The sequence below is a fragment of the Leuciscus leuciscus genome (genome assembly GCF_965113295.1).
Source record: "Leuciscus leuciscus genome assembly, chromosome: 1".
Lineage (NCBI taxonomy): Eukaryota > Metazoa > Chordata > Actinopteri > Cypriniformes > Leuciscidae > Leuciscus > Leuciscus leuciscus.
The window spans coordinates 35,504,519-35,529,334 of record NC_138725.1 but is presented as its reverse complement, the minus strand read 5'-3'; the positions used below and the strand labels follow the sequence as shown (position 1 = coordinate 35,529,334).

Sequence of the window (24,816 nt, the reverse complement as noted above, 5' to 3'; positions counted from 1 at the left end):
AAGTCAGTATAAAAAAATACACGTTTTTCGGACCGGAGGACCGCGTCACACGAATTCACAAATCATGAATAACGAAATGAGATATTATTTGCATGTCTACGTCACCGCACGGCGGGACCGTAGCCAAAATAATAAAGAATATCAAACCGCAAAACTATCTTTTGGATCACCAGAGTTTATCGCGGACAGTTTGTCCAAATAACGTTTTTGGAAGTGGCATTTAGTTTCTCCCGACAGGGTCCCTTCTCTTTTTCTTTCAATTTCTTCCGTTCTTCTTCAATTTTACCTCGTTTTAGCCAAACACATCCACTATTACATGTCATAGCAATGGGCGGCGAAAAGGCAAACAGAGATCGTGCCTGCAAACATGGCGCCCACATCCCATAATGCAACACTGCGTGACGTACCTTCACATTCCCTATTCACCTTATTCCACCCCGCCCACTTTTAATACTTCGCACTTCCGCATTTTGTCATCCGACTTCCGCTAAACTAACACGGCACATCCGGTAGCTAGTTCAGTAGTTAAAAGATTGTTTATAGTTAGCCAAAACTTTATCAAAATGACAAATAACGTTAATACTGTAAATGTTTAAAATTGGGAGCACGGAGAAAACTTCGTACGACGATCAGTTGGTCTCACATTGTCTCATCCATCGTCATTGTTAACGTGGCCAGAGGTAACGTTAACCTATGGGAATATTTAACTACGTCCTGTCAGAAGGAGTTGATGGAGCAGCAATTAAAAATTATTTGTAAATAAGAAGGAATGAGAATATTTAGGGTTAAGGATAGGAGATTAGGTAGGCTAATTGGTTAAATATGAATGATTAAATAAGTTGTATAAAATCAGTTGTAAGAAGTGTTTGATGTTTTCAGGAAGCTAGAGACACCTTCTGCTGACCTTCATGTAGATACATTTCACCATTTAAATTTCATAAGTAATAAACCAAGATGGTATTCATTTGCAAACTTGACGTGACTTATTTCTTCTAACTAGAAGACTTAATTCATTTAAGTTTTAAGGGGAATCTACAGAGCTCACATTATATTGTTTTATAATAAATGACTGACAGATAACATCTGCTCTCACTGTAAAGGTTTATACAAATAACTATTCATAACAGGTAACATCTGTTTTACAAGATTCACAAGAAGGACAAGTTTCACCATCCTTTCATAGAGGAGATCGGTAATGGTGAAGCCTCTGTCTGCCATTACTTCATTGCCTGGAGGAAGTTATTAAGTGCACGATATTGAAGAAAAATGCGATATGCGATAATAACTCATTAAACAATGCGATATTCGATATGCGATACGATAATGCTTAACGTATATAAAATTAACTTAAATTAGATTTAAAATTGTATAACCTACATATGTGTTTCACATTCTTTTTGTAACAAGAAAACATCCCTTCAACTTGTGAAAGTGAACATCAGTGTTTTACTGTATATAAGAAGTGTTATTTTAACATCAGTGTAAACCACAGGGTTCAGGTTATCCTACATTAGGTCTATTTAACAACAGAAACTGAATAATCAAATGTAAAAGTAAAACACTGCTTAGTTTTTCACTGTATGAATTATATAAACTGATTAAAGTTTCTTAAAGCTAAAAAAAATTATGCATATTGCGATATATACATTTGTGATATTTTGATATATTGTGCTCTACATGTTGTGTTTGGAAACTGCTCTCTGAAACAATTCTCCATGATGTCAAGCCAACGCAAAATCACCTTGCTTACAATGGACTGAGAAACACCAAACCTTTCAGCAAGATCACCCTGCAATAAATTAAAGGGTTAGTTCACCCAAAAAATTTTAATTCTGTCAGTAATTACTCACCCTCATGTTGTTCCAACCCCGTAAGACCTTCGTTCATCTTCGGAACACAAATTGAGAAAAAAAATAAATGGAGGAGTGAGACACCTCTCAGTTTAATAAAAAATATCTTAATTTGTGTTCCGAAAATGAACAAAGGTCTTACGGGGTTGGAACAACATGAGGGTGAGTAATTACTGACAGAATTTTCATTTTTGGGTGAACTAACCCTTTAAGACGCAGCTTCATCAGAGTCATCAGGAGCTGACCCCAAGTGTGTAGCTGAAAGCTGTTGGTGTATGAATTGATAAGGTGCTCGGCAACTGAATGGAAGGCATCCAATGTCGACCCTGTGTAGAGCTGACAAAGGTGGTCTTTCTCAGCAGAGTTATGTACTATGGCACTGGCTCAACGCATTGTGTTCCCATTTCAGATGTAGGTGGCTTCAGGTTGAGTTGAGATTTTGGAGCGTAGTTGTGGTCAGAGACAGATGGATCCTCCCATTGTGTTTCTGCATCACAGGTCTGGGGCATGTGGTTGTGATCATCCTCACAGTTGTCCACTGCAACACTGTCACTCATCGATGCATCTATGGAAATAATATAACCATAAACATTTTTACATTAGTACTTAAAATAGATCATGAGAATTAATTTATAATGGCACTCATACTTAGAACAGTGTGAAAAGGAGAGATACATTAAAAACGAGACAGTACACACAATCTCCTAACTCTACGTAGGTCAATATCAATATCTGAATGAGAGATGTAGCTAGCTGGCCTCCTTACAGGAATAATGTGAGCTATTGTAAGACTGTAATGTACCATAATATATTGTACTATCGTGAATATTCATTCATTCTTTATTTCAGACCCTTAGGTCCATCACAAAGTAAACGAAATATAAGAAATTACATATAGGTTGCCAATGGTAATCCTGCAAGGTTCGTTATTTTGTGAACGGCTCGTTACTAATCTTAAAGGGATAGTTCACTTTGAAATTAATTTTTGGTATGTTTTAGCTTACCTCAAGGGCATCCAAGATGTAGTCCTACCTGTGTCTTTTTTTCTGCAGTAGTTTCAATTTTGATATTTTTAGATCAAACCGTTCTTGTCTGTCGGTCATATAATGCAGGTCTATGGTCATTATCTCAAAGAGCATGCACAGAGTCCAAATTAAAACAATTCCCCGTCGTCCAAATTAAAACAATTCCCCGTCGTCCAAATTAAACAATTCCCCATCGTAAGTACACATTGATGGCCTAAGACACGAAACGAGCGGTTTGTGTGAGAAAACGAACAGTATTTATATCGTTTTTACCACTTATACACAGCCATGTCCGAGTGATCTGATGTGTGCGCAGACTGGTGCATAGATACACACTAGATGTCGCCTTGTCTACGGCAGTTCATTGGAACGAATGTCTTTAAGGCGACATCTAGTGTATATATCTATGCACCAGTCTGCGTACACGTCAGATCAGATTACTTCGACATGCTGCGTATAAGAGGTAAAAACGATATAAATACTGTTCGTTTTCTCACACAAACCGCTCGTTTCGTGTCTTAGGCCATCAATGTGTACTTACGATGGGGAATTGTTTAATTTGGACGACGGGGAATTGTTTTAATTTGGACTCTGTGCTTGTGTTTTGAGACAGTGACCATCGACCTGCATTATATGACTGACAGACAAGAACGGTTTGACCTAAAAATATAAAAATTGAAACTACTGCGGAAAAAAAGACACCTACATCTTGGATGCCCTTGAGGTAAGCTAAAACATACCAAAAATTAATTTCAAAGTGAACTATCCCTTTAAATGTATTCATAGAACGGACTTCATCTAACGTTAGGCTAACAAGCACATATATAGGTAAGTTAGGAAACAACAGTTAGGTAAGTTAGCTTAACTTAAGTTACCTGAATCTGACAACCTGTTCAGCACCCGTCGGGACTTCTTTACCAGAACATCGTAGCCGAGCCTTTACTCTGGGTAAGGGTGTTCGTTCGTCAGTCTGCTCCCCGTCCATAAAATGGTACGAACACACATAAGAGCGCTTGGGTGAGCACTTCAAGTTTAGCGCCTTCCGCCACTGCCTCAGGTGCTCCTCCTCGTCGTCTTGAGGTGGTGGTGGTGGGTGTAAATCGTAAAGTACACCACAACATTCCGATCGCTTTAGCCTACATTGTGTTCGTAACACCGTTGGTTAAATTGTTCTATCCTCTTAATCCAATTGTTATGGCAGCCCCTAACTGAGCATATAATACTTTACATATTTTACCGTTACAACTATAGAATTAGAAACTAGCGTAGGTCCTTTCAGCCGGAAGTTGAAGTCCCACTCAGCCGGAAGTAAGATGACAAAATTGTTGTCATGGAAAATAAGGTGAATACAATATAAAATACAAATTTACAAGGTAAAAACACTTTGATAATAAAACGACTGAAGATCAGTGGGGAAGAAAATAAAAAAATGAATAAGGTATTATTCATTCCTTGTGAGCTGATATATATATATATCCACCCCGCCCACTGAATCAGTTGCTAAGCACCCAAAGACGCCGCCGCTCACAACACTAAGCGTAAACAGAGCAAACAAGCAAACCACCAAAGCAAACAGCCGATAACGTGCGATTTGCTGAAGACCGTGTCAACAGACAAAAGCTTGCAGGATCTGATGGATCTCTCCATTATATATAATGTCGGAACTGTCGATTTCAGGGCCCTGCGCCCTTTGCTAGACTTGTTAATCCTGGAACACCTGCAGATCAGAGCCTCCCAGCCGGAGCCGTCGAGCCCGCATCAGGTGATGGAGGAGAGGTTGCGGGCGCTGATGGCTCTTCCCATCGCCCAGGGGAACGAGGTAAGAGAAAGGAGGAAACTTACAAAAACTATAGTACTGTGAACTAGAAGTGTATGCTTTACAAAACCATGGTACCTCCACTACACTGTAGGTCTATCACCACAGAACACAGTTAATAACTTGCTGGTAACGTTAACACTTTACAGGTCGTTAGTTAACAGTAGTTAAAGGGGTGGTATAATGCCCTTTTCACAAGATGTAAAATAAGTATTTGATGTCCCCAGAGTGTATTTCAACAGAGAGGACAACAAATCCTCTCAACATTGATAATAAAAATAATGATATCTTAAGGATCATGTGACACTGAAGACTGGAGTAACGTTACTGTACAAACTCAGCTTTGATCACAGGAATAAATTACACTTTAATATATATATATATATATATATATATATATATATATATATATTTTACAATAGAAACGTTAAAATTTTACTAATATTTCACAATATAACTGTTTTTATTGTAATTTTGATGAAATATATGGTAAGTATTAGAGATTTTCAAAACACACACACACACACACACACACACACACACACACACAAATTGTACCGACCCCAAACTTTTGAACAGTAGAGTATATGTAATGGAAAGTTGCATAAATGTACATCTTGATCACACTTGGAAACAGCATAAAATAATCTGAATATTTTTGCAATAAATATGCAAATTAAGCCACATAATTTTGCTGTATGATTTACTTTTCAATAAATATTTTTGTCATCTACACATGATCTACACTTCCTCCACAGAATAAAACAATTCAAAAGATAATTGCGACTTTTTATATCTTTCCCCTCACAATTGTGAGAAATAAACTCGCAATTGCAAGTTATAAAGTCAGAACTGCGAGACAAAGTCAGTATTCCCGCAATTGAGAGTTTATATCTCGCAATTCTGACTTTTTTTCTTGCATATAAACTCGCAATTGAGAGGTCAATTCTGATGAAAAAAAAAAGATATATACATTTCTGACTTTATAACTCACAATTCTGACAATTCTGACGTCTTATTCTGTGGTGGAATCAAGCTTCCATACTCTGTACGCTAGTCATCCTTTCAGTTTAATAAAGTTACATCCAAGATAAACTTGTCCATCTAACAGAGCCTCACAGGGAAGCAAACAGCACTAAGAGTAACACAGGTTAGACATCAGGGGTTACACAAACATATCAGAAAGTGGGCGGACAGCGATGCCACATCCTGTTAGACATCAAGGGTGATTCCCAGGGCTGTGTGCCGTCATGGCAACCCCTGGTGGGGTTAAAGGTCAAAAGTTCAGAAAGTATATTACTTGCCTTTTCAAAGAAAGAGACACGGAGGATGTGCTTAACTGATTCAGCAGTGCTCTCATAGAGTTTGATCCCTCTTCAAAGTTCAGGCAAAGGGGCATTATGGGCTTTTTCTCTGAAGAGCGTGTTGGTTTCCTAGTTACTGTATGAGAGGTATGAAATTAAACCAAGTAAATCTTCAAAAACTGTTTCCTCCTCAGTGTATTGACTTAATCCTAGACCTGCTGAGGGAAGTCCAGGCGGCCATAGAGTCCAGAGATGATCTGAGACAGAAAGTTGGAGTGCTCATAGAGTCCAGAGATGTTATGATACAGGAAGTTCAGTCGCTCTCAGAGTCCAGAGATGATCTGAGAGACGAAATTCTGGTGCTCATAGACTTCAGACATGTTCTGAAACTGGAAGATCTGGAGCTCAAACGTTTCAGACATGCTCTGAGACAGGAAGCTGATGTGGCGAATGGTCACCTCATCCAGGTGAACGCACACACACACACACACACACACACACACACCAGTATCACTCACATTTCTGCTCATTTATATTCAGCACTTGATAACATGTTGTCATTCTAGCTGAACATGAATGAGCTGGCTGACCGTCTTGTGCACGTATTGGAGCGGTATTGCAACCGACTGCAATTTCTGGACAACACCCTGGTGAGTAAGGAATAGTTCAACCAAAAATAACTTTTCAAATTCACCCTCATGAAATTTCACAAACAAAGAAAGTCCACTGTCAAAAGTGTGCCAATGTATGAAGCCTCTTGTACACAGAAGTCACTTCACATTCCTCACGCGATCTCCAGATCACGCCGATTCCTGTTGAAAGTCCTTTTGAAATAAAAGTATTAAAGCGGTCCGATAATGTCCTTTTCACAAGATGTAAAATAAGTCTCTGATGTCCCCAGAGTGCACAAAATACCCCACAGATATTTTTTATAGAATATTAGACTTGTCACTTTTTGAGGTTGAGCAAAAACGCATTTCTGAATGGTTAGTTGATGAATTTATGTAGTTTATGTGTAGTAGTTATCTTCTAATCTAGTCATTGATTAGCATATTCTGTCATGATAATCTATAAATCGCGTTCCCGGGGGCGGGGTTCATGTAAATGTTAGGGTTAGTGTTGTCAGAGTTTTCCACTTGAGGGTAACTGTTCCTGATGATCGATATTTGTGCTGAAACAATAACAAGGACTTTATGTAATCGGAGAATTATTGCGTCATGTTTATTAAGAGAATGCCAAATTAGATTTTTCCTCTCTCTCAGAAAGAGCTGAAGGACAGGATTGCCCACCACCCTGTTCCAGACGAGCTCACACAGCGTCTCATGGGACGAGTCGCAGACGGCGATCATCAGCGAGAGGCAGAAGATCCAAGAGGCACGTCCAGCCGTAATCACTCAACACACAGCGCAAAGTCAATTTAGTGCAGAAACTGAGGCCAAAAACGAAGACATTCATCTCAGCCTCAGGTGGCATGAACTCAGCTTTTGTAAATGACATTCCCTCTTGCGTTCCCAGGGGTTGCAGTACACAGTCTCAGCCGCTAAAGACACCGTACCCGTCCTCCCTTTGAACCTTGGTAGCCCGATCAAGGATGACAGAGCAGGTACAGGTGGGACACCTGGTGTAGATCTCTATTCCACATCAGTCTCTGTCTGACGAGGCTCTGTGCGCTGCGACAGGCCGGGTCAGCGTTGGGGCCGAGCTCTACCCGGAGACCTTAGAGGCTCTGAAGGAGGTGGACAGACTGAGAGACAGGCACGAGAGTCTGGAGACCCGTGTGGGACAGCTGGAAGCAAACAAGGCTGATTGGACCCAGATTCAACATCTGCAGAATCTCCTCACTGCAATGGGTATGACATACACTGCAGGGTCTCAACCGACAACATCCTGCGTTATTTCTATTATTCAATAATAATTCTAATCACATTTATAATTCAGAGGCATTTATAGAAAGAGGCTTATTGCTTGAAAAGATGCCGATGTTAAAACAAGTTTTATCACGGACAGCAACATAATGTTGGCCCAGATCCGGCCCACATTGAATCCACATGTACCAGATGTGGCCCGGATCTGGGCCGACACTACGTAGCTGTCTGGGATTAAAAGGATAGTTCTGTCATTATTTACTCACCATCATGCCATTCCAAACCTGTATGGCTTTCTTTATCTATGGAAAACAAGATATTTTGAAGACAGTTTTTTCCATTCAGTGGAAGTCAATGGGGTCCAAAACAACAATAATAAAAACAATTGACTTTTCACTTAAAAGCCAGCGGTGTCGCTAATGACAAGAGTTTCTGAACTCTATATAAAGCCCCTTTAATATAAAATCTGCATTTTACAACTGCAAATCAATCAAATATCCATCGGTCCCACTTTATATTAACTACTATGTACTTGTATCAAAAAATATTTGTTAGGTACAATGTAATTACAGCATTGATGTTGTATTGCAAAACACTTGTGCTGCTATTGAGGTGGATACGGGTAAAGTTAGGGACAGGTTTGGTGGTAAGGGTAGGTTTAAGTTAGCCTGGTCCCACCAGACTCTCGTACATTTCATTTGTACAGAGAGTCCACTCCATTGACAAGCGTTAACTTCCTTGAAGGCGGGTACTCTGTTGAAGTTTAAAACTATTGGATCTGCCCAGAGCCACTCTGGATCTGTCATAACCAATCACCAACGTTTGGTCGTGACGTAACCCTACAACTCAAACTAGCGCACGACCTTAACGTCATCGTTCTCAGCAACTCCCTCTGTTCGCTGATTGGACCGGTAAAAATTTGGCCGGAGAAAACCCACAAATATACCGCAAACCCAGACAGAGTACTGAAGGAAAATGAAAATTGAGCGGAAGTACGTAGGAAGGTGGAGCCAGGCTAGGTTTAAATGTGGGTTAAGGTGTAAGCGAAGGTTAACAGTGTAATTATAGATGTGATTACAGAAATTAACTACAGCTGTAATTACATGCAGGTATTTTTATAAAAATTCAAGGTCAATATAAAAATGTACACAATAAGTGCATAGTTAGTTAAATACACTTAATATGAAGTGGGTCCCAATTTTTATTCACAGGCAAGTTACTTTTTGTTAATATGCTTGTATAAGTAGGCTATGTTTCTGACATTTTGTTTGTGACGTCTGCAGGAGAGCGGCAGATTCCTGATTCATCTGAGGACTCTTGTGGACAGTCTTCTAGAAGATAAAGAGAAGGTATGAGAGAAAATAATCCAACCTAACCTTTCCTCTAACCCTCTCTTTAAAAACACAGTTTAGAGTTTTCAGATTATATGATAGTCAAGATCCTCTAAAGCAGTGATCTCAAACTCAAATTGGCTGGGGGCCACTGGTGTGAACGAAAGCTCATAGGAGGGCCATTTTAACATTCAAGCACAACAAGAAAGCGCAATATTTTTCAGGAAATTTACTTCACTTGCTGAAATATTAGCTCTCATTTACTTCAGATTATGTAACTAACATATTTGTGTCATACTTAACAAAAAAATGTAAACATCAGTATATTAAACATATATTTAACAATATATAATATAATTTTAACAGTTAGTGCAACCTTTTTTCCCTTACTTTACTTTAACTTAAATAACTTGTCAAAACATTGCACTGAACTAACAACATTGCAGTGAACTCATGCAATCCCTATTTGCACACTATTCTATTTCTTGCCAGACACCTGGCAGCGCTTCTGCTCACACAACTGAGCCACGTTTGCCCTGATGGAGGTCACAGTTGAAACCCTGAGTACAGCTTCAAGATGGGCATCACTAAGCCTGGACCTGTACTTGCATTTATTGAAGTTCATAGTTGAGAACAATTTCTCACACAGATATGTGCTTCCAAAAAGGCACATTACCCGACTGAACACTTTGGACAGCTCTGGGTAGCATGGAGGTAACTAGTGTTGTTTTTGGCGGCCTGTTTTACTTTTAGTTTTAGTCTAGTCTTTGTGTCAAGCTGTCGTTTTAGTTTTTATTAGTTTTAGTCACGTTCATACTCTTTTTAGTCTAGTCTAGTTTTAGTCGACGAAAACTGATGACATTTTAGTCTAGTTTTAGTCAATGAAAATTGTATTTTATTTAGTAATGCAATTCTATTTAACCCAGTCAATATAGTATTTCAAACAAGGTTATCTTATTATATTTAGGGCTGTGTCGGTGGCAGTTTGTTGGTAATGGAATAACTACCAGCGGTGGTTGGGGGGGTTGTTTAAAAAAATAAAAAATAAAAACTCGTTTTATATTTCCACACAAAGACGCGTGATATACAGTGGCGTATCCAGGACATTTTTACTGGGGTGGCCAAGATGGGACACAAAACTAGAGTGGGGTGGCCATATATACTATAAAGTAATGTTATGTAAACCTTTAAACTCTAATGAACAATAAAGGATTTTAATAATAGTAACAAAGTGCAAACTTTATTTTTAAATAATGGTACTATTTCATAAAATGTAAGATACAGTCACAGGCCTATTTAGGAAATGTGTTTACTATAGTCTGTTATTAATTGCCCTAGTGGGGGATATGATTTACTCAATTACCTTAGCCATTAACTTGTCCGAAAATGCATTTGTGTTTATCAGCAAAAAGGTTTACATACACTAGATTGCAGCCTAGGCTACTGTTAATGTAAATATAATGTTAGTGGTTTGTTTTTAAAGTCTACATTAGAGACCTGCGTGGGACGGATTTCTCACTTAATAATTCCTAATGACATCTCAGTTCATCGCCATCTCACAAATCTCTGTTATTATCAATGAAACTGGCTGCATAATTAATCTTTCATATTGTCTACACTTTGTTTGATATAATAGATGATTTGCCAGTATGCAGAATTCAGCACTGAACAAAAAGTCCATTTTGAGTGGTGAGGGGATTCTATCTTAAATGCATCTGATTGGCCATTGCGTTCAAGAAATCAACACATATGTCTGTGATTGGTTACATTGTTCAACGCTGCAAACATGTTATAAATAGAGACTCTGGCCTGTAAATCGTTTCTATTTTGTTTTAGTTGTTCTTGTTGCTTTTGTGCAACAGATGAATGAAAATTTATTCGTTTTTATTTGTTCAATTTATAGATAATTCTATTTTGCGGGAGTCCCGACTCCCGCGAATCGACACACGAGTGCATTACCGCCCGCGCCCGCACTCGGCCATCAGATCTATATTCCCGTGCCGCACTCTGTTGCGTTGGGTCCCGACCATACCTCTCAATCGACTGATTCCAGCGTTTTTATCGTTGTTGTATTGTTGCAACTGTGTGACCGTCCTCTTGTTTCACGGACCAGCAGCAGCAGGTGCACCGTGCAGCGCGCATGCTCTTATCTCATGGGTCATCTGACCTGCATGGCCAAACGTCCGCTGAGCAGAAATCAGCTCTCACAGTCTCAGTACGACCGTTACTGTGTTAGTTAAAAATGTGAAACTGGCCCTAAATCAGTTGATCAGCTGTCATCACTGATTGATAACATTTCTCGTTTCTCGTTTCTTGACGAACTTGACCTACCTATCAGATCTGGGGTGGCCACAGGGGTGGCCAATGAGCTTTCAGGGGTGGCCCCGGCCACCCCAGTCCACCCCTAGAATCGCCATTGGTGATATAGCCTACCACAATGCGCTTTGAGAGGGATGTGGGACACGAGCAGGAAAGAGTCCATCGATCTCTTTTCTGATATCTTCATGTTTTCAACTTGATGTAAAATGGTCTGAAGAGCGAATTTTATCCTCCACAAGGGCGAGATATTTAAGCTATGTTTGAGATTGCGCTGCCAGAGAAAGTGAAACAAAAAATCACCCGCGCGTGTGAAACGCGCTTTACAACTAAACTTGACGCGCCTTACCATGTCTATAACAAGCACAAACTGTAGAATTTGACATGCAAGTACAAATGTAGGCTATCTGTCCTACAGCATTTTCTACTTTACCACAGTAAAGAATACGAATATAATAGGCCTTATTAAAAGCGAACCAATGAAGAAACGTTTATAATCCCCTTAGAAAATGGGTGAGACGTGAGTGAAGATTTGGGAAAAGAAAGAGATTCCATGCAGGGATGAGTCACGTTTTTTGAATATTCGATTAGTTTATTTAATTATAGAATATCGAATAGGTTGTGCGATTATTCTTTAAAATAAACTCCATGTTTTCTGTGCTGATGCGGTGGTGACGCGTTCATGTAACCAGAGGGTGACGATTATGAATGTGTCAAATATATCAATGAGACATTTTAATGGAATAACTAATGGAATAATATTGTTAAATTTGCTGATAATCGGGTGACCAGATCGCAAACCAGAATTTAAAGCCGACAAAGCTATGGGTTCACGCCATAGACAGTAGCTATATAAACGGGTTCACGCACAACTCTCTCATTCGTCGTGACGTTATAACATTTCGTCTAGTCTCGTTTTGGTCAACGAAAATGAAGAGACATTTTAGCATAGTTTTTATTTTGTTAAACCACATTTAGTCTCGTTTTTATTCGTCAACGATATTGCATTATACATTTATTTTAGTCATCGTCACATGACCAGCATTTACGTTGCGTCTCGTCTCGTTTTCGTCAGGTGATAAAGGTTCGTTGACGACAATATTTCGTCATAATTTTCGTTGACGAAAGCAACACTAGAGGTAACTCTCTCAAAAACTGTCCAGTCTTGTCTGCTTTTCCCTGTGCCTCTCTGAATTTAGTTTTTAGCTCACTGTTGCACTGCAAGTCAATAAGCTCCATTTGCAACACACTTGGGACACTCTCCACGTCAGTTGAGAAGGGATCTGCGAACAGCTGGAAAGTGTCACGGTGTGACTTGAAGTCAGCAAAACGCTGATCAAATTCCTCCAGTAGGTTGTCAATAGCAGAAGCATATTCATCACCACTGAATGCTGTGCCCTCCTCCACAAGAGATCTGCATGTAGTGAAATGACTGAGGTTTTTTGCAGAAAGCTGAGTTTTCCACAATCTCAACTTTGTGGAGAAAGCTTTCACACTTTCATATGCTGCTGTGATGAGCTGACCAGGACCCTGGAGCTTCAAGTTAAGGATGTTCAGCTCCTGTGTTATGTCCACTAAGAATGCAAGGTCCATGACCCATTTAGGATCATCAAATTCAGGAACATCCATTCTGCCATCTTCCATGAATCTCTTCACCTCTGCTCTTAAGTCAAAAAATCTCTTCAGGACATTCCCCCTGCTGAGCCAGCGCACCTCAGTAAAGTAAATTACATCGCCATATGTTGACTCAATTTCTTCTAAAAAGGCCCGAAACTGGCGGTGCTGTAAACTTCTCGACCTGATGTAATTGACACATTTCAGGACAACAGACATGACATGTTCATATTTCAGGCATTTGCTGCACAGAGCCTGTTGGTGTATAATGCAGTGCAGAACAACTGCTGGATCTGCATTTTCCTCTTCTAACTTTCTTTGTACCAGCGCTACCAGTCCGTTTTTTTTGCCTGTCATAGATGGGGCGCCATCAGTGGTAATGCCCACCAGTCTGTTCCACGGCAAACCAGCGCGCTCAATCGTGTCGCACAGCTGCTGAAATATATCGTTGGCTGTAGTACGGCCATGCATTGGACACAAACTTAACAACTCCTCCGTCACTTCAAATTGTTCATTAATACCCCTGATGAAAATGGCTAGCTGCGCAATGTCTGTTTTGTCTGTGCTTTCGTCGAGCGCCAAAGAGTACGCAGTGAAAACTCTAGCTTTGCCGCGCAATTGATCATAAATGTCACTCGACAACTCGCTAATCCGCTCGGCCACTGTGTTTGCAGAAAGAGAGAGATTGTTGAACAAGCCCTTCTTTTCTGGACATAGAATCTCAGCGACTTTTAACATACAATCCTTCATAAACTGCCCTTCAGTGAATGGCTTTCCTGCTTTAGCGATCAACTCACTCACCACATAACTTGCTTCAACTGCAGCATCAGCATCCTTTTTGGCTTTGTGGAAAAAGCTTTGCTGGGACGTTAGCTCTCTCTTCAACTTCATGGCTGTTTTTTCTCTCTCGTCTGCCTGGTACTTCTCATATTGTTCTCCATGTTTAGTTGTGTAATGACGCTGGAGATTATACTCCTTTAGGACTGCGACTTTTTCTTTGCATATCAGACAGGTAGCATTTCCATTAAACTCCACAAAAAAATACTGCAATGTCCATCTTTCTTGAAACTGTCTGTGTTCATCATCCACTTTCCTTTTCAGTTTGGAAAGAGACATATTTTCAATTTCTTTAGCAGCCACACAAATAAACTCCTAGGACCAAAATCAGCTCTCTTATCAAATATGCCGGGTTTGCGCGGGTTTTTTTATTTTATTTTTTTTTTTATTACGCATTCACGTTTTTTTTATTTTTATTATTTTTTGTTTTATTTTATAGAATCGTGTTCTTGTTTCAAATTAATATGAAGTGGAATTTTAAATTGGCATGAACCCCCAAAAAATGTATAATAATAAAAAAAATTGTTTTGCGGGCCGGATTATGTTATATTTTTTTACATCAGTTGCGGGCCGGAGGGAGGGGGAGGGAGGGCCGTAAATGGCCCGCGGGCCGGCAGTTTGAGACCCCTGCTCTAAAGGCTGTTTTCATCGGTACAGTTTATGTAATTATCTAAACAGAACTTCCCCTAGACTTCTATTGTTGTAAAAGGTGAAGTGTCATTTGTGTCAGGACCCACTCATTGTCGTAATCACACTCTAGATCTAATATTATCACATGGAATAGATGTTGATGCCATTGAAATTCTGCAGCAGAGCGATGACATCTCAGATCATTATCTAGTCTCGTGTAAACTTAATTTAGCCAAGGCTGCAAAGTCGACTCTGTGTTACAAATATGTTAGACCTATCACTTCTACCACTAAAGATTGCTTTATTAATAATCTTCCTAATCAGTTTCATCATCTCAGCATCGCAGATAGCTTAGAAAAACTCGATATTGCAACAGAAACTTTTAACTCTCTCTTTTCCAGAGACAGTTGCTCCGTTGCGCTTAAAGAAGATTAAAGAAAATAGTCCAACGCCGTGGTACAACGAGCACACTCGGGCCCTTAAGAGAGCAGCCAGAAAAATGGAGCGCAACTGGAAGAAAAAAAAAAATTCGATGACCTCGATAGCATACAAAGAGGCCTTAAAAGCTGCTAGATCTGCTTATTTTTCAACCCTATTAGAAGAAAATAAACAAAACCCTGGGTATTTATTTGAAACAGTGGCTAAACTAACAAAAAATAAAGCTTCAAGCTCAGAAGTTTCCAAGTAGCACAGCAGTAATGACTTTATGAACTTCTTCACTTATAAGATTGATAATATCAGGGAGAAAATTATAACTATGCAACCGTCTACTACAGCATCACATCAGGCAGTGCGTTGTTGTCTCCCTAAGGAAACATTTTATTCATTCGTTGCTATAGAAGAGGAAGAATTTGTTAAACTCGTTAAATCATCTAAATCGACAACATGTATGTTAGACCCTATACCGAATAAGCTACTGAAAGAGATGCTTCCAGAGGTCATAGATCCTCTTCTTAATATCATTAATTCATCCTTGTCATTAGGATACGTACCAAAAACCTTTAAGCTGGCTATGATTAAACCGCTTGTTAAAAAAAGGCAACTTGATCGTACAGAATTAGTCAATTACAGGCCGATCTCGATTCTACCTTTTCTGTCAAAGATACTAGAAAAGGCGGTATCCTCACAACTATGTTCCTTTTTAGAAAAAAATTATATCTGCGAGGATTTTCAGTCAGGATTTAGACCGTACCATAGTACTGAGACTGCTCTCATCAGAGTCACAATTGATTTGCTCTTATCATCCGATCGTGGTTGTATCTCTCTATTAGTGTTACTCGATCTTAGTGCTGCATTTGATACTATTGACCACAACATCTATATATCTATAAATTACAGAAACGTCTGTCTGTCTGTGTGTGTGTATGTCTGTTAACCACATATCTCTCGAACCGTTAGTCCGATGGCTTTCAAACTTGACAGGTGTCTCGCTACGGTCACGAGTAAGTGCAGCGCCAAGTTTGACGTTATTTGGATGAGAAATGCTAAAGATATTGTTAAATATATCATTTTTTAAAGGTTGTGGTTTAAAAATAAACATTCTGACATTAGAGGGTTGTATCGGTCAAAGAAGCCCCAAGAAGGTTGTGGTTTAAAAATAAACATTCTGACATCTGCCAGCTACACTGTTTACTTCTGAATATTTATAGTTTGGTTCCTTCTGAATATTATAGTTTGGTTCCTTCTGAATATTATAGTTTGGTTCCAGAATGTGATAAATCCATTTTGATTAATTTGAGTAAAAATGTGTTTTCTTTACCAAGAAAGTGGCAAGATGAAAAACACTATTTTCTGTTTAAAACTTTCACATAGTATCTTTAGGTTATAATATCATAAAAAATTCAAATCCAGATTTGGATTTTCAAAGATCTATTATAAAAATGGATTATTTTCCCCCAAAAATGCAATAAATTCATGACACTTTTTTTTTCCAAATGCTATCATATTGAAACTGTTGAAATCAGCCATCACTAAGAAATATCTCCTGAACTTTTTTGACGGCGATCAGGAGCAGTTTGCACTGCTCCCTGAATCGACGCGCTTATTCATTTGTGGATGTTAACAGAATCTGTAAGTCAGCTATGCTGTTTACTTCTGAATATTATATTTCATTCTGGTGCGCTTAAAGTTATCGCTACTGTGTAACGATAGCCTATGCTATTCACCAACTAAACATATCCTATTCAATGTGTTCACAGTCTCTTTCACGGGCATCATTTGTAGTAGCCTATTCACAAGCTTCCTCAAGCATAGTGTTTTCTCGGAGTTCACTGTGTGCTTTCTACCATGCACAAATATGTGTGTAATTGTAACAATGAGCACTCAAACACACCAAACCAACAATTACTAAAAACACACTCAAAAACTGATTTTGCACGGGCATTTTGCACTAGCACTTAGAAGGTTGTGGTATTCATAAACACTCAGTCAGCTACACTGTTTACTTCGGAATATTATAGTTTATTCACAGCCATCATTTGTAGTAACCTAGCCTGCTCCCTGAATTCAATGCGTTCACAGTCTCTTTCATGGGCACCAAACCAACAATTACTAAAAACACACACAAAAACTGATTTTGCACGGGCATTTTGCACTAGTTCTTTTAAATACAAAATACAAAAAAATTATCGGTTTGTAGCAGTAAATGAAGAGATGTCTCATCGATCACAAGTTCAGTATGGCATACCACAAGGCACAGAACTAGGGCCGTTGCTTTTCACTCTGTACATGCTACCCTTGGGAGATATCATTAGGAAGCATGGGATTAGTTTTCACTGTTATGCTGATGATACTCAGCTCTATATTTCTTCACGCCCTGACAAACTTACCAATTCACAAAATTAACGGAATGCATAGCTGATATAAAAAATTGGATGACTAGTAATTTCCTACTACTTAATTCTGAAAAAACAGAGATTCTAATTATTGAACAAAAAAATTCCTCATGTAATAATCTAGAATACTGTCTAACACTTGATGGCTGCTCTGTCAAGTCTTCGTCGTCAGTTAGGAACCTGGATGTGCTCTTTGATACCAATCTTTCATTTAAAAGTCACGTGTCTAATATCTGTAAAACCGCATTTTTCCATCTTAAAAATATATCTAAATTATGTCATATGCTCTCATTGACAAATGCGGAACAATTAGTCCATGTGTTCATGACATCAAGGCTAGATTATTGTAATGCTCTACTGGGTGGTTGCCCTGCATGCTTAATAAACAAATTACAGCTGGTCCAAAACGCAGCAGCTAGAGTTCTTACCAGAACCAAGAAGTATGACCATATTAGCTCAGTTCTGTCAACACTGCACTGGCTCCCTATTAAACGTCATATGCATTTTAAAATATTGCTGATTACTTACAAAGCACTAAATGGTTTAGCTCTGCAGTACTTGAGCGAGCTCTTAACGGATTATAGTCCTTTACGTCTATTGCGATCTCAAAATTCCAGCCAGTTGATAATACCTAGAATATCAAAATCGACTGCTGGTGGTAGATCATTTTCCTATTTAGCACCAAAACTTTGGAACAGGCTTCCTAACATTGTCCGGGAAGCAGACACACTCTGTCAGTTCAAAGCTAGACTAAAAACACATCTCTTTGACCTAGCATACACATAACACATTATAGACTTTATATAATTCAATGTTAGGCTGCATAGATTAGGTCAGCCGGAATCGGGAACACTTCCCATAAATCCTGAAGTACTCGTTACATCATAAGAAGAATGGCATCTATGCTAATATTAGTCTCTCTGTTTATCCCAAGGTTTACCGCAGTCCGCCGGATCCAGGCCGTATCCAGATCTGATGAAGGACCTGCGCCTGGACGCGACGACAGCGCAGTCCTGAAATGTCAACTAGGCTCCCTCCCCTCCCTTTACCTATCTACAGATAAAGCATTGTGGGGATAATTCCGGTTCGCGTGGCTACATGGAAGCGATAAAAATTCTGTATTATTAATTTTAAGGCCAGACAAGTACTATGTTGAGGGTTTTGTAGGGAAGGACTACACGACTGCGCACATATATTAAAACGTGCATAGACTGAACTCGTAATACGCACGTGCACGCCATCGGCGTTCTCACTGGTTCGCGTTTTTGAAGTTTGCGCAGAAAGAACGTAATACGCATGTGCACGTCATCGGCATTCCCACTGGTTCGCGTTTTTTAAAAGTTTGCGCTGAAAGAACTTAAGAGTTTTCTGTTAAAACGTTGTCGTGTTAGCGGCCCAAAAGTTAATAACTAAGGATCGTTGTGACGGAAGTGAATCAATCAAACTAACTTAAGCTGGACAATAATTTTATTCTAGAGCTGCTATAAAGCCAAAAACACTTTACTTTAATTTCCTATTATCAATGTAAAGCTGCTTTGGAACAATCTACATTGTTAAAAGCGCTATATAAATGAAGATGACTTGACAAGTCATTTCACTCGGCGGCCATCTTTGAGACCCATCTTGGGCATGCAAGTTCAGCTCCTATCTTTTAGAATGGGGAAAAATCCAATTCTCCAAAACTGTTCGCCAAGCTTACGATTAAATTTCATACCTTAACCTTAAATCACCTATGAAACCTGACAACAACTGTCTCATAAATTTTGTTTGTAAACGCTCGAATCATGACAGAAAACTACTTGGTTACTAACAACTCGCCGCCGTCGAAACGCCTCTCAGGTAAAGCTACTGAAGACGCCGGCTTCATTCGCCACCTTCAGCACGCTGTGTCGCTGTGCCATCCAGTGTGCGTATCCTTTTACTGCTTATTCTCGTGTGTTCACCGCTGCGTTCACACTCTAAACGAGTAATATTTCGAAGGCGTTGTTTCAAATGCCTCACACCACCTGCGCCTCGTGTAGAGGCCCACTCGTCGGTGGAAACCGCCACATTCTGTGCGCTTCCTGCCTGGGCCGCCCCCATGCCGAAGCTGCACTCGCTAAGGGCGGCTGCCCTGAATGTGATGCCATGGACCTTACCACTCTGCGGGCTCGACTCGCCTTCTTCACCGACGACGACCCGATCCCCGCCCCTTTGCTCGAGCCGCGCAAGAAGAAGCACCGCTCACAAAGGGAGCCTGAGCGAGCTGAGACAAGCGAGCTCACGCCGGCCCAGTCCCTGCATGCCTCGGTCTCTCTCCAGCAATCTGCCTCGCCAGTCCTGTTTACACAGGCAGACCAGCGCCCCTCTCTGCGAGCGGTGGACCTTGTGTTGTTCGGGCTTCGGACGAGGAGGAAGAGGAAAAGGATGACAGCCTTTCCTTTGCGGCTTCGGACTGCGATGACTAGGTGGGGTCCGTTTCCGGCCCCCCACCATCCACACAAGACAGCATGAGAGCCGACATTGACTCAGAGCTTCTCCGTGTGCTCACTAAGGCCGTGGCAGACCTCGGGCTCGACTGGTCTCCATCCAAGCAACCATCACGCAGCAGGCTCGACGATTGGTTCCTGCAAGGGCGCCGGCAGACCCCTCAGCAGAGGCCCGCCCCCTTCTTCCCCGAAGTTCGCGATGAACTCACTAAATCGTGGAAGGCGCCACACTCAGCTCACATCAAGCCCTCCATTTTCTTCAGCTCTCTCCAATGTCAACGGCGCTGAAGAGAAAGGCTACGAGGCGATCCCCCACCCTCGAAGAGCCGGTGGGCACTCAACTTTGCCCAACTACCGCCGCGGGATGGAAGACTAAGGCTTCAAATCCCTCCAAGCCTTGCCGCGCTACATCCACCCTCGCTGGCTGTGCCGGCGCTCCATACGATGGCTGTACTACAAGTCTTCCAGGCCAAACTTCTCCGTTCCCTAGAAGTCTGGACCTGAATCTGAGGCTTTCAAGGACTTGCGCAGCGCCACCGACCTGGCCCTGCGAGCTACAAAGTCTACAGCCCAGGCCATCGGCGGGAGCATGGCCAACCTAACGGTGCTCAAGCGGCACCTATGGTTGAACTTAACGGACATGAAAGAGGCAGATGGGGCGGCTTTCCTGGACTCTCCCATCTCCACTTCCGGTCTTTTCGGCCCGGCTGTTAAGAGCTTCTCCGAGCGCTACACGGAGGTGCAGAAAGCATCACAGGCGATGCGCCACTTCCTCCCCAAGCGCTCCAGCTCGGCTTCGAGTCGCCAGAACAGGAGGAAGCCTCCTCCTCAGCAGCCCAAGCCAGCGCCGCCGGTCACCCAGCCCCGCCCAGCGGCTGATGTCCGTCGCCGCTCCCGCTCTGCTAGACGCGCTCCGTTCCCTGATAGGCGGGGACCCCGACCCAAGATTGAGTTGGACCCCGAACCTCGTAAGCCGTCCTAGCCACGGGGAGAAAAAGAGAGAATTCGAGTCCTGCCGAGGCCGGACCGATCTCTCAAAAATCCCTCAGACATTTTCCAGTTCCCTCTGGAAAATGTCTGAGGGATTTTTGAGAGATCGGTCGGGGTCGGGGTCCCCGCTTCTTGGGTCGGGGTCCCCGCCTCTCAGGGAACGGAGCGTGTCAAGTAGAGCGGGAGCGGCGACGGACTTCAGCCGCTGGGCGGGGCTGGGTGACCGGCGGCGCTGGCTTGGGCTGCTGAGGAGGAGGCTTCCTCCTGTTCTGGTGACTCGAAGCCGAGCTGGATCACTTGGGGAGGAAGTGGCGCATCGCCTGTGATGCTTTCTGCACCTCCGTGTAGCGCTCGGAGAAGCTCTTAACAGCCGGGCCGAAGAGACCGGAAATGGTGATGGGAGAGTCCAGGAAAGCCGCCCTATCTGCCTCTTTCATGTCCGTTAAGTTCAACCATAGGTGCCGCTCAAGCACCGTTAGGTTGGCCATGCTCCTGACGATGGCCTGGGCTGTAGACTTAGTACCTCGCAGGGCCAGGTCGGTGGCGCTGCGCAAGTCCTTGAAAGCCTCTGATTCAGGTCCAGACTCGTCCAGGGAATGGAGAAGTTTGGCCTGGAAGACTTGTAGTACAGTCATCGAATGGAGCACCGGCACAGCCAGCGAGGGCGGATGTAGCGTGGCAAGGCTTGGAGGGATGTGAAGCCTTAGCCTTCCATCCCGCAGCGATAGTTGGGCAAAGGTGAGCGCCCACCGCCTCTTCGAGGGGTGCTTGATGTGAGCGGAGTGTGGCACCTTCCACGATTTAGTGAGTTCATCGTGAACTTCGGAGAAGAAGGGGGCGGGCCTCTGCTGGGGGGGTCTGCCGGCGCCCTTGTAGGAACCACTCGTCGATCCTGCTGCGTGATGTTTGTTTGGGTGGAGACCAGTCGAGCCCGAGGTCTGCCACGGCCTTAGTGAGCATGCGGAGAAGCTCTGAGTCAATGTTGGCTCTCACGCTGTCTTGTGTGGATGGCGGGGGGCCGGAAACGGACCCCACCTAGTCATCACAGTACGAAGCCGCAAGGGAAAGGCTGTCATCCTTTTCCTCTTCCTCCTCGTCTGAAGCCTGACTCAAGGTCCACCGCTCGCAGAGAGGGGCGCTGGTCGGCCTGTGTAAACAGGACTGGCGAGGGAGATTGCTGGAGAGAGACCGAGGCACGCGGGGACTGGGCCGGCGTGAGCTCGCTCGTCTCAGCTCGCTCAGTCTCCCTTTTGAGCAGCGCTTCTTCTTGCGCGGCTCGAGCAAAGGGGCGGGGATCGGGTCGTCGTCGGCGAAGCAGGCGAGTTGAGCCCGCAGAGTGGTAAGGTCCATGGCATCACATTCAGGGCAGCCGCCCTTAGCGAGTGCAGCTTCGGCATGGTCGCGGCCCATGCAGGAAGCGCACAGAATGTGGCGGTTTCCACCGACGAGTGGGCCTCTACACGAGGTGCAGGTGGTGCGAGGCATTTGAAACAACACCTTCGAAATATTACTCTTTTAGAGTGTGAACGCAGCGGTGAACACACGAGAATAAGCAGTAAAAGGATACGCGCGCCGGATGGCACAGCGACACAGCGTGCTGAAGGTGGCAAATGAAGCTGCCGTTCTCAGTAGCTTTATCCCACTGAGAGGCGTTTTGAACGTCGGCACTAATGATGTTAGACTCCACCAGTCGGAGATCACCAAAATTAACATTAAAGAGGTGTGTGAACTTGCAAGTAGTCAGGCACTGTAATTTCCTCTGGCCCCCTTCCTGTTCGCTGGAGTGATTAGATAGTTAGCAGATTGTCCTCACTCAATGGCTGGCTATCTGATTGGTGTCCGCGTAATAATATAGAATTCATAGACAATTGGAAAAGTTTTTTGGGCAGACCTGACCTGTTGAAAAGAGATGGTTTTCATCCCTCCTGGGATGGTGCTGCTCTTCTCTCTAGTAATATGGCACATAGTCTTAGAGCTCAAACATGACAATCTGGGGCTCAGGTCAGGAAGCAGACAGACTGGCTTAACCGACCGTCTGCTAGCTGTGTCAAGTCACCAATGTCAGATAAATCCCATCACATAGAGCCTCTTTCACCTAGCTATCATCATATAGAGACTGTGTCTGTTCCCCGAATTAGGACATACAAAAAACTCCTGAACCCATTCAAGGGTAAACATTTAATTTATGTTCAACAAATAAAAACAGATATAATACGGATGAACAAATGATAAAGCTCAGGTTACTGAATATTCGATCCCTTACTTCAAAAGCAATCATTGTTAATGATATGATTACAGACTATAATCTAGATATTGCATTAGTTTTCTGTCATGATTCGAGCGTTTACAAACTAAATTTATGAGACAGTTGTTGTCAGGTTTCATAGGTGATTTAAGGTATGAAATTTAATCGTAAGCTTGGCGAACAGTTTTGGAGAATTGGATGTTTCCCCATTCAAAAAGATAGGAGCTGAACTTGCATGCCCAAGATGGGTCTCAAAGATGGCCGCCGAGTGAAATGACTTGTCAAGTCAAGTCAAGTCAAGTCAAGTCAAGTCATCTTCATTTATATAGCGCTTTTAACAATGTAGATTGTTCCAAAGTAGACAATTTTGATAATTGATAATAGGAAATTAAAATAAAGTGTTTTGGGCTTTATAGCAGCTCTAGAATAAAGTTATTGTCCAGCTTAAGTTAGTTTGATTGATTCACTTCCGTCACAACGATCATTAGTTATTAACTTTGGGGCCGTTAACACGACAACGTTTTAACAGAAAACTCTTAAGTTCTTTCAGCGCAAACTTCAAAAAACGCGAACCAGTGAGAATGCCAATGACGTGCACATGCGTATTACGTTCTTTCTGCGCAAACTTCACAAAATTCACAAAATTAACGGAATGCATAGCTGATATAAAAAATTGGATGACTAGTAATTTCCTACTACTTAATTCTGAAAAAACAGAGATTCTAATTATTGAACAAAAAAATTCCTCATGTAATAATCTAGAATACTGTCTAACACTTGATGGCTGCTCTGTCAAGTCTTCGTCGTCAGTTAGGAACCTGGGTGTGCTCTTTGATACCAATCTTTCATTTAAAAGTCACGTGTCTAATATCTGTAAAACTGCATTTTTCCATCTTAAAAATATATCTAAATTATGTCATATGCTCTCATTGACAAATGCGGAACAATTAGTCCATGTGTTCATGACATCAAGGCTAGATTATTGTAATGCTCTACTGGGTGGTTGCCCTGCATGCTTAATAAACAAATTACAGCTGGTCCAAAACGCAGCAGCTAGAGTTCTTACCAGAACCAGGAAGTATGACCATATTAGCTCAGTTCTGTCAACACTGCACTGGCTCCCTATTAAACGTCGTATGCATTTTAAAATATTGCTGATTACTTACAAAGCACTAAATGGTTTATCTCTGCAGTACTTGAGCGAGCTCTTAACGGATTATAGTCCTTTACGTCTATTGCGATCTCAAAATTCCAGCCAGTTGATAATACCTAGAATATCAAAATCGACTGCTGGTGGTAGATCCTTTTCCTATTTAGCACCAAAACTTTGGAACAGGCTTCCTAACATTGTCCGGGAAGCAGACACACTCTGTCAGTTCAAAGCTAGACTAAAAACACATCTCTTTGACCTAGCATACACATAACACATTATAGATTTTTTATAATTCAATGTTAGGCTGCATAGAGTAGGTCAGCCGGAATCGGGAACACTTCCCATAAATCCTGAAGTACTCGTTACATCATAAGAAGAATGGCATCTATGCTAATATTAGTCTCTCTGTTTATCCCAAGGTTTACCGCAGTCCGCCGGATCCAGGCCGTATCCAGATCTGATGAAGGACCTGCGCCTGGACGCGACGACAGCGCAGTCCTGAAATGTCAACTAGGCTCCCTCCCCTCCCTTTACCTAT

At 41.9% G+C, this 24,816-nt stretch overlaps 2 protein-coding genes across 3 annotated transcripts; one reads left to right on the top strand and one right to left on the bottom strand.

Moving 5' to 3' along the window:
- Positions 1 to 4,199: 4,199 nt before the first annotated feature.
- LOC309495291 (uncharacterized protein) lies at positions 4,200 to 20,103 on the top strand. Of its 2 annotated transcripts, XM_082164962.1 has the most exons (8): positions 4,200 to 4,694; positions 6,190 to 6,462; positions 6,562 to 6,645; positions 7,258 to 7,369; positions 7,511 to 7,598; positions 7,675 to 7,845; positions 9,144 to 9,209; positions 18,357 to 20,103. In XM_082164962.1, the coding sequence occupies exons 1-5, from the start codon at positions 4,509 to 4,511 to the stop codon at positions 7,537 to 7,539; spliced, it is 684 nt and encodes a 227-aa protein (XP_082021088.1). In that variant the 5' UTR covers positions 4,200 to 4,508; the 3' UTR covers positions 7,540 to 7,598; positions 7,675 to 7,845; positions 9,144 to 9,209; positions 18,357 to 20,103. The 2 variants fall into 2 exon arrangements, with proteins under 2 accessions (XP_082021088.1, XP_082021087.1); XM_082164961.1 differs by having other exon boundaries at positions 7,511 to 7,845.
- Positions 9,670 to 14,237, bottom strand: LOC309495826 (general transcription factor II-I repeat domain-containing protein 2-like; the record flags this gene model as incomplete). The annotated part of the gene is made up of 2 exons (XM_082165701.1): positions 9,670 to 9,727; positions 12,652 to 14,237. 2 exons carry the CDS (start codon positions 14,235 to 14,237, stop codon positions 9,670 to 9,672), a joined length of 1,644 nt encoding a protein of 547 aa, XP_082021827.1.
- Positions 20,104 to 24,816: the final 4,713 nt, after the last annotated feature.

Coding starts and splice junctions, on each gene's coding strand:
- LOC309495291 (XM_082164962.1), top strand. CDS start 4,509: ATGGATCTCTCCATTATATATAATGTCGGAACTGTCGATTTCAGGGCC. Junction 4,695..6,189: donor CCATCGCCCAGGGGAACGAG/GTAAGAGAAAGG, acceptor TTTCCTCCTCAG/TGTATTGACTTAATCCTAGA. Junction 7,370..7,510: donor AGAGGCAGAAGATCCAAGAG/GCACGTCCAGCC, acceptor TTGCGTTCCCAG/GGGTTGCAGTACACAGTCTC.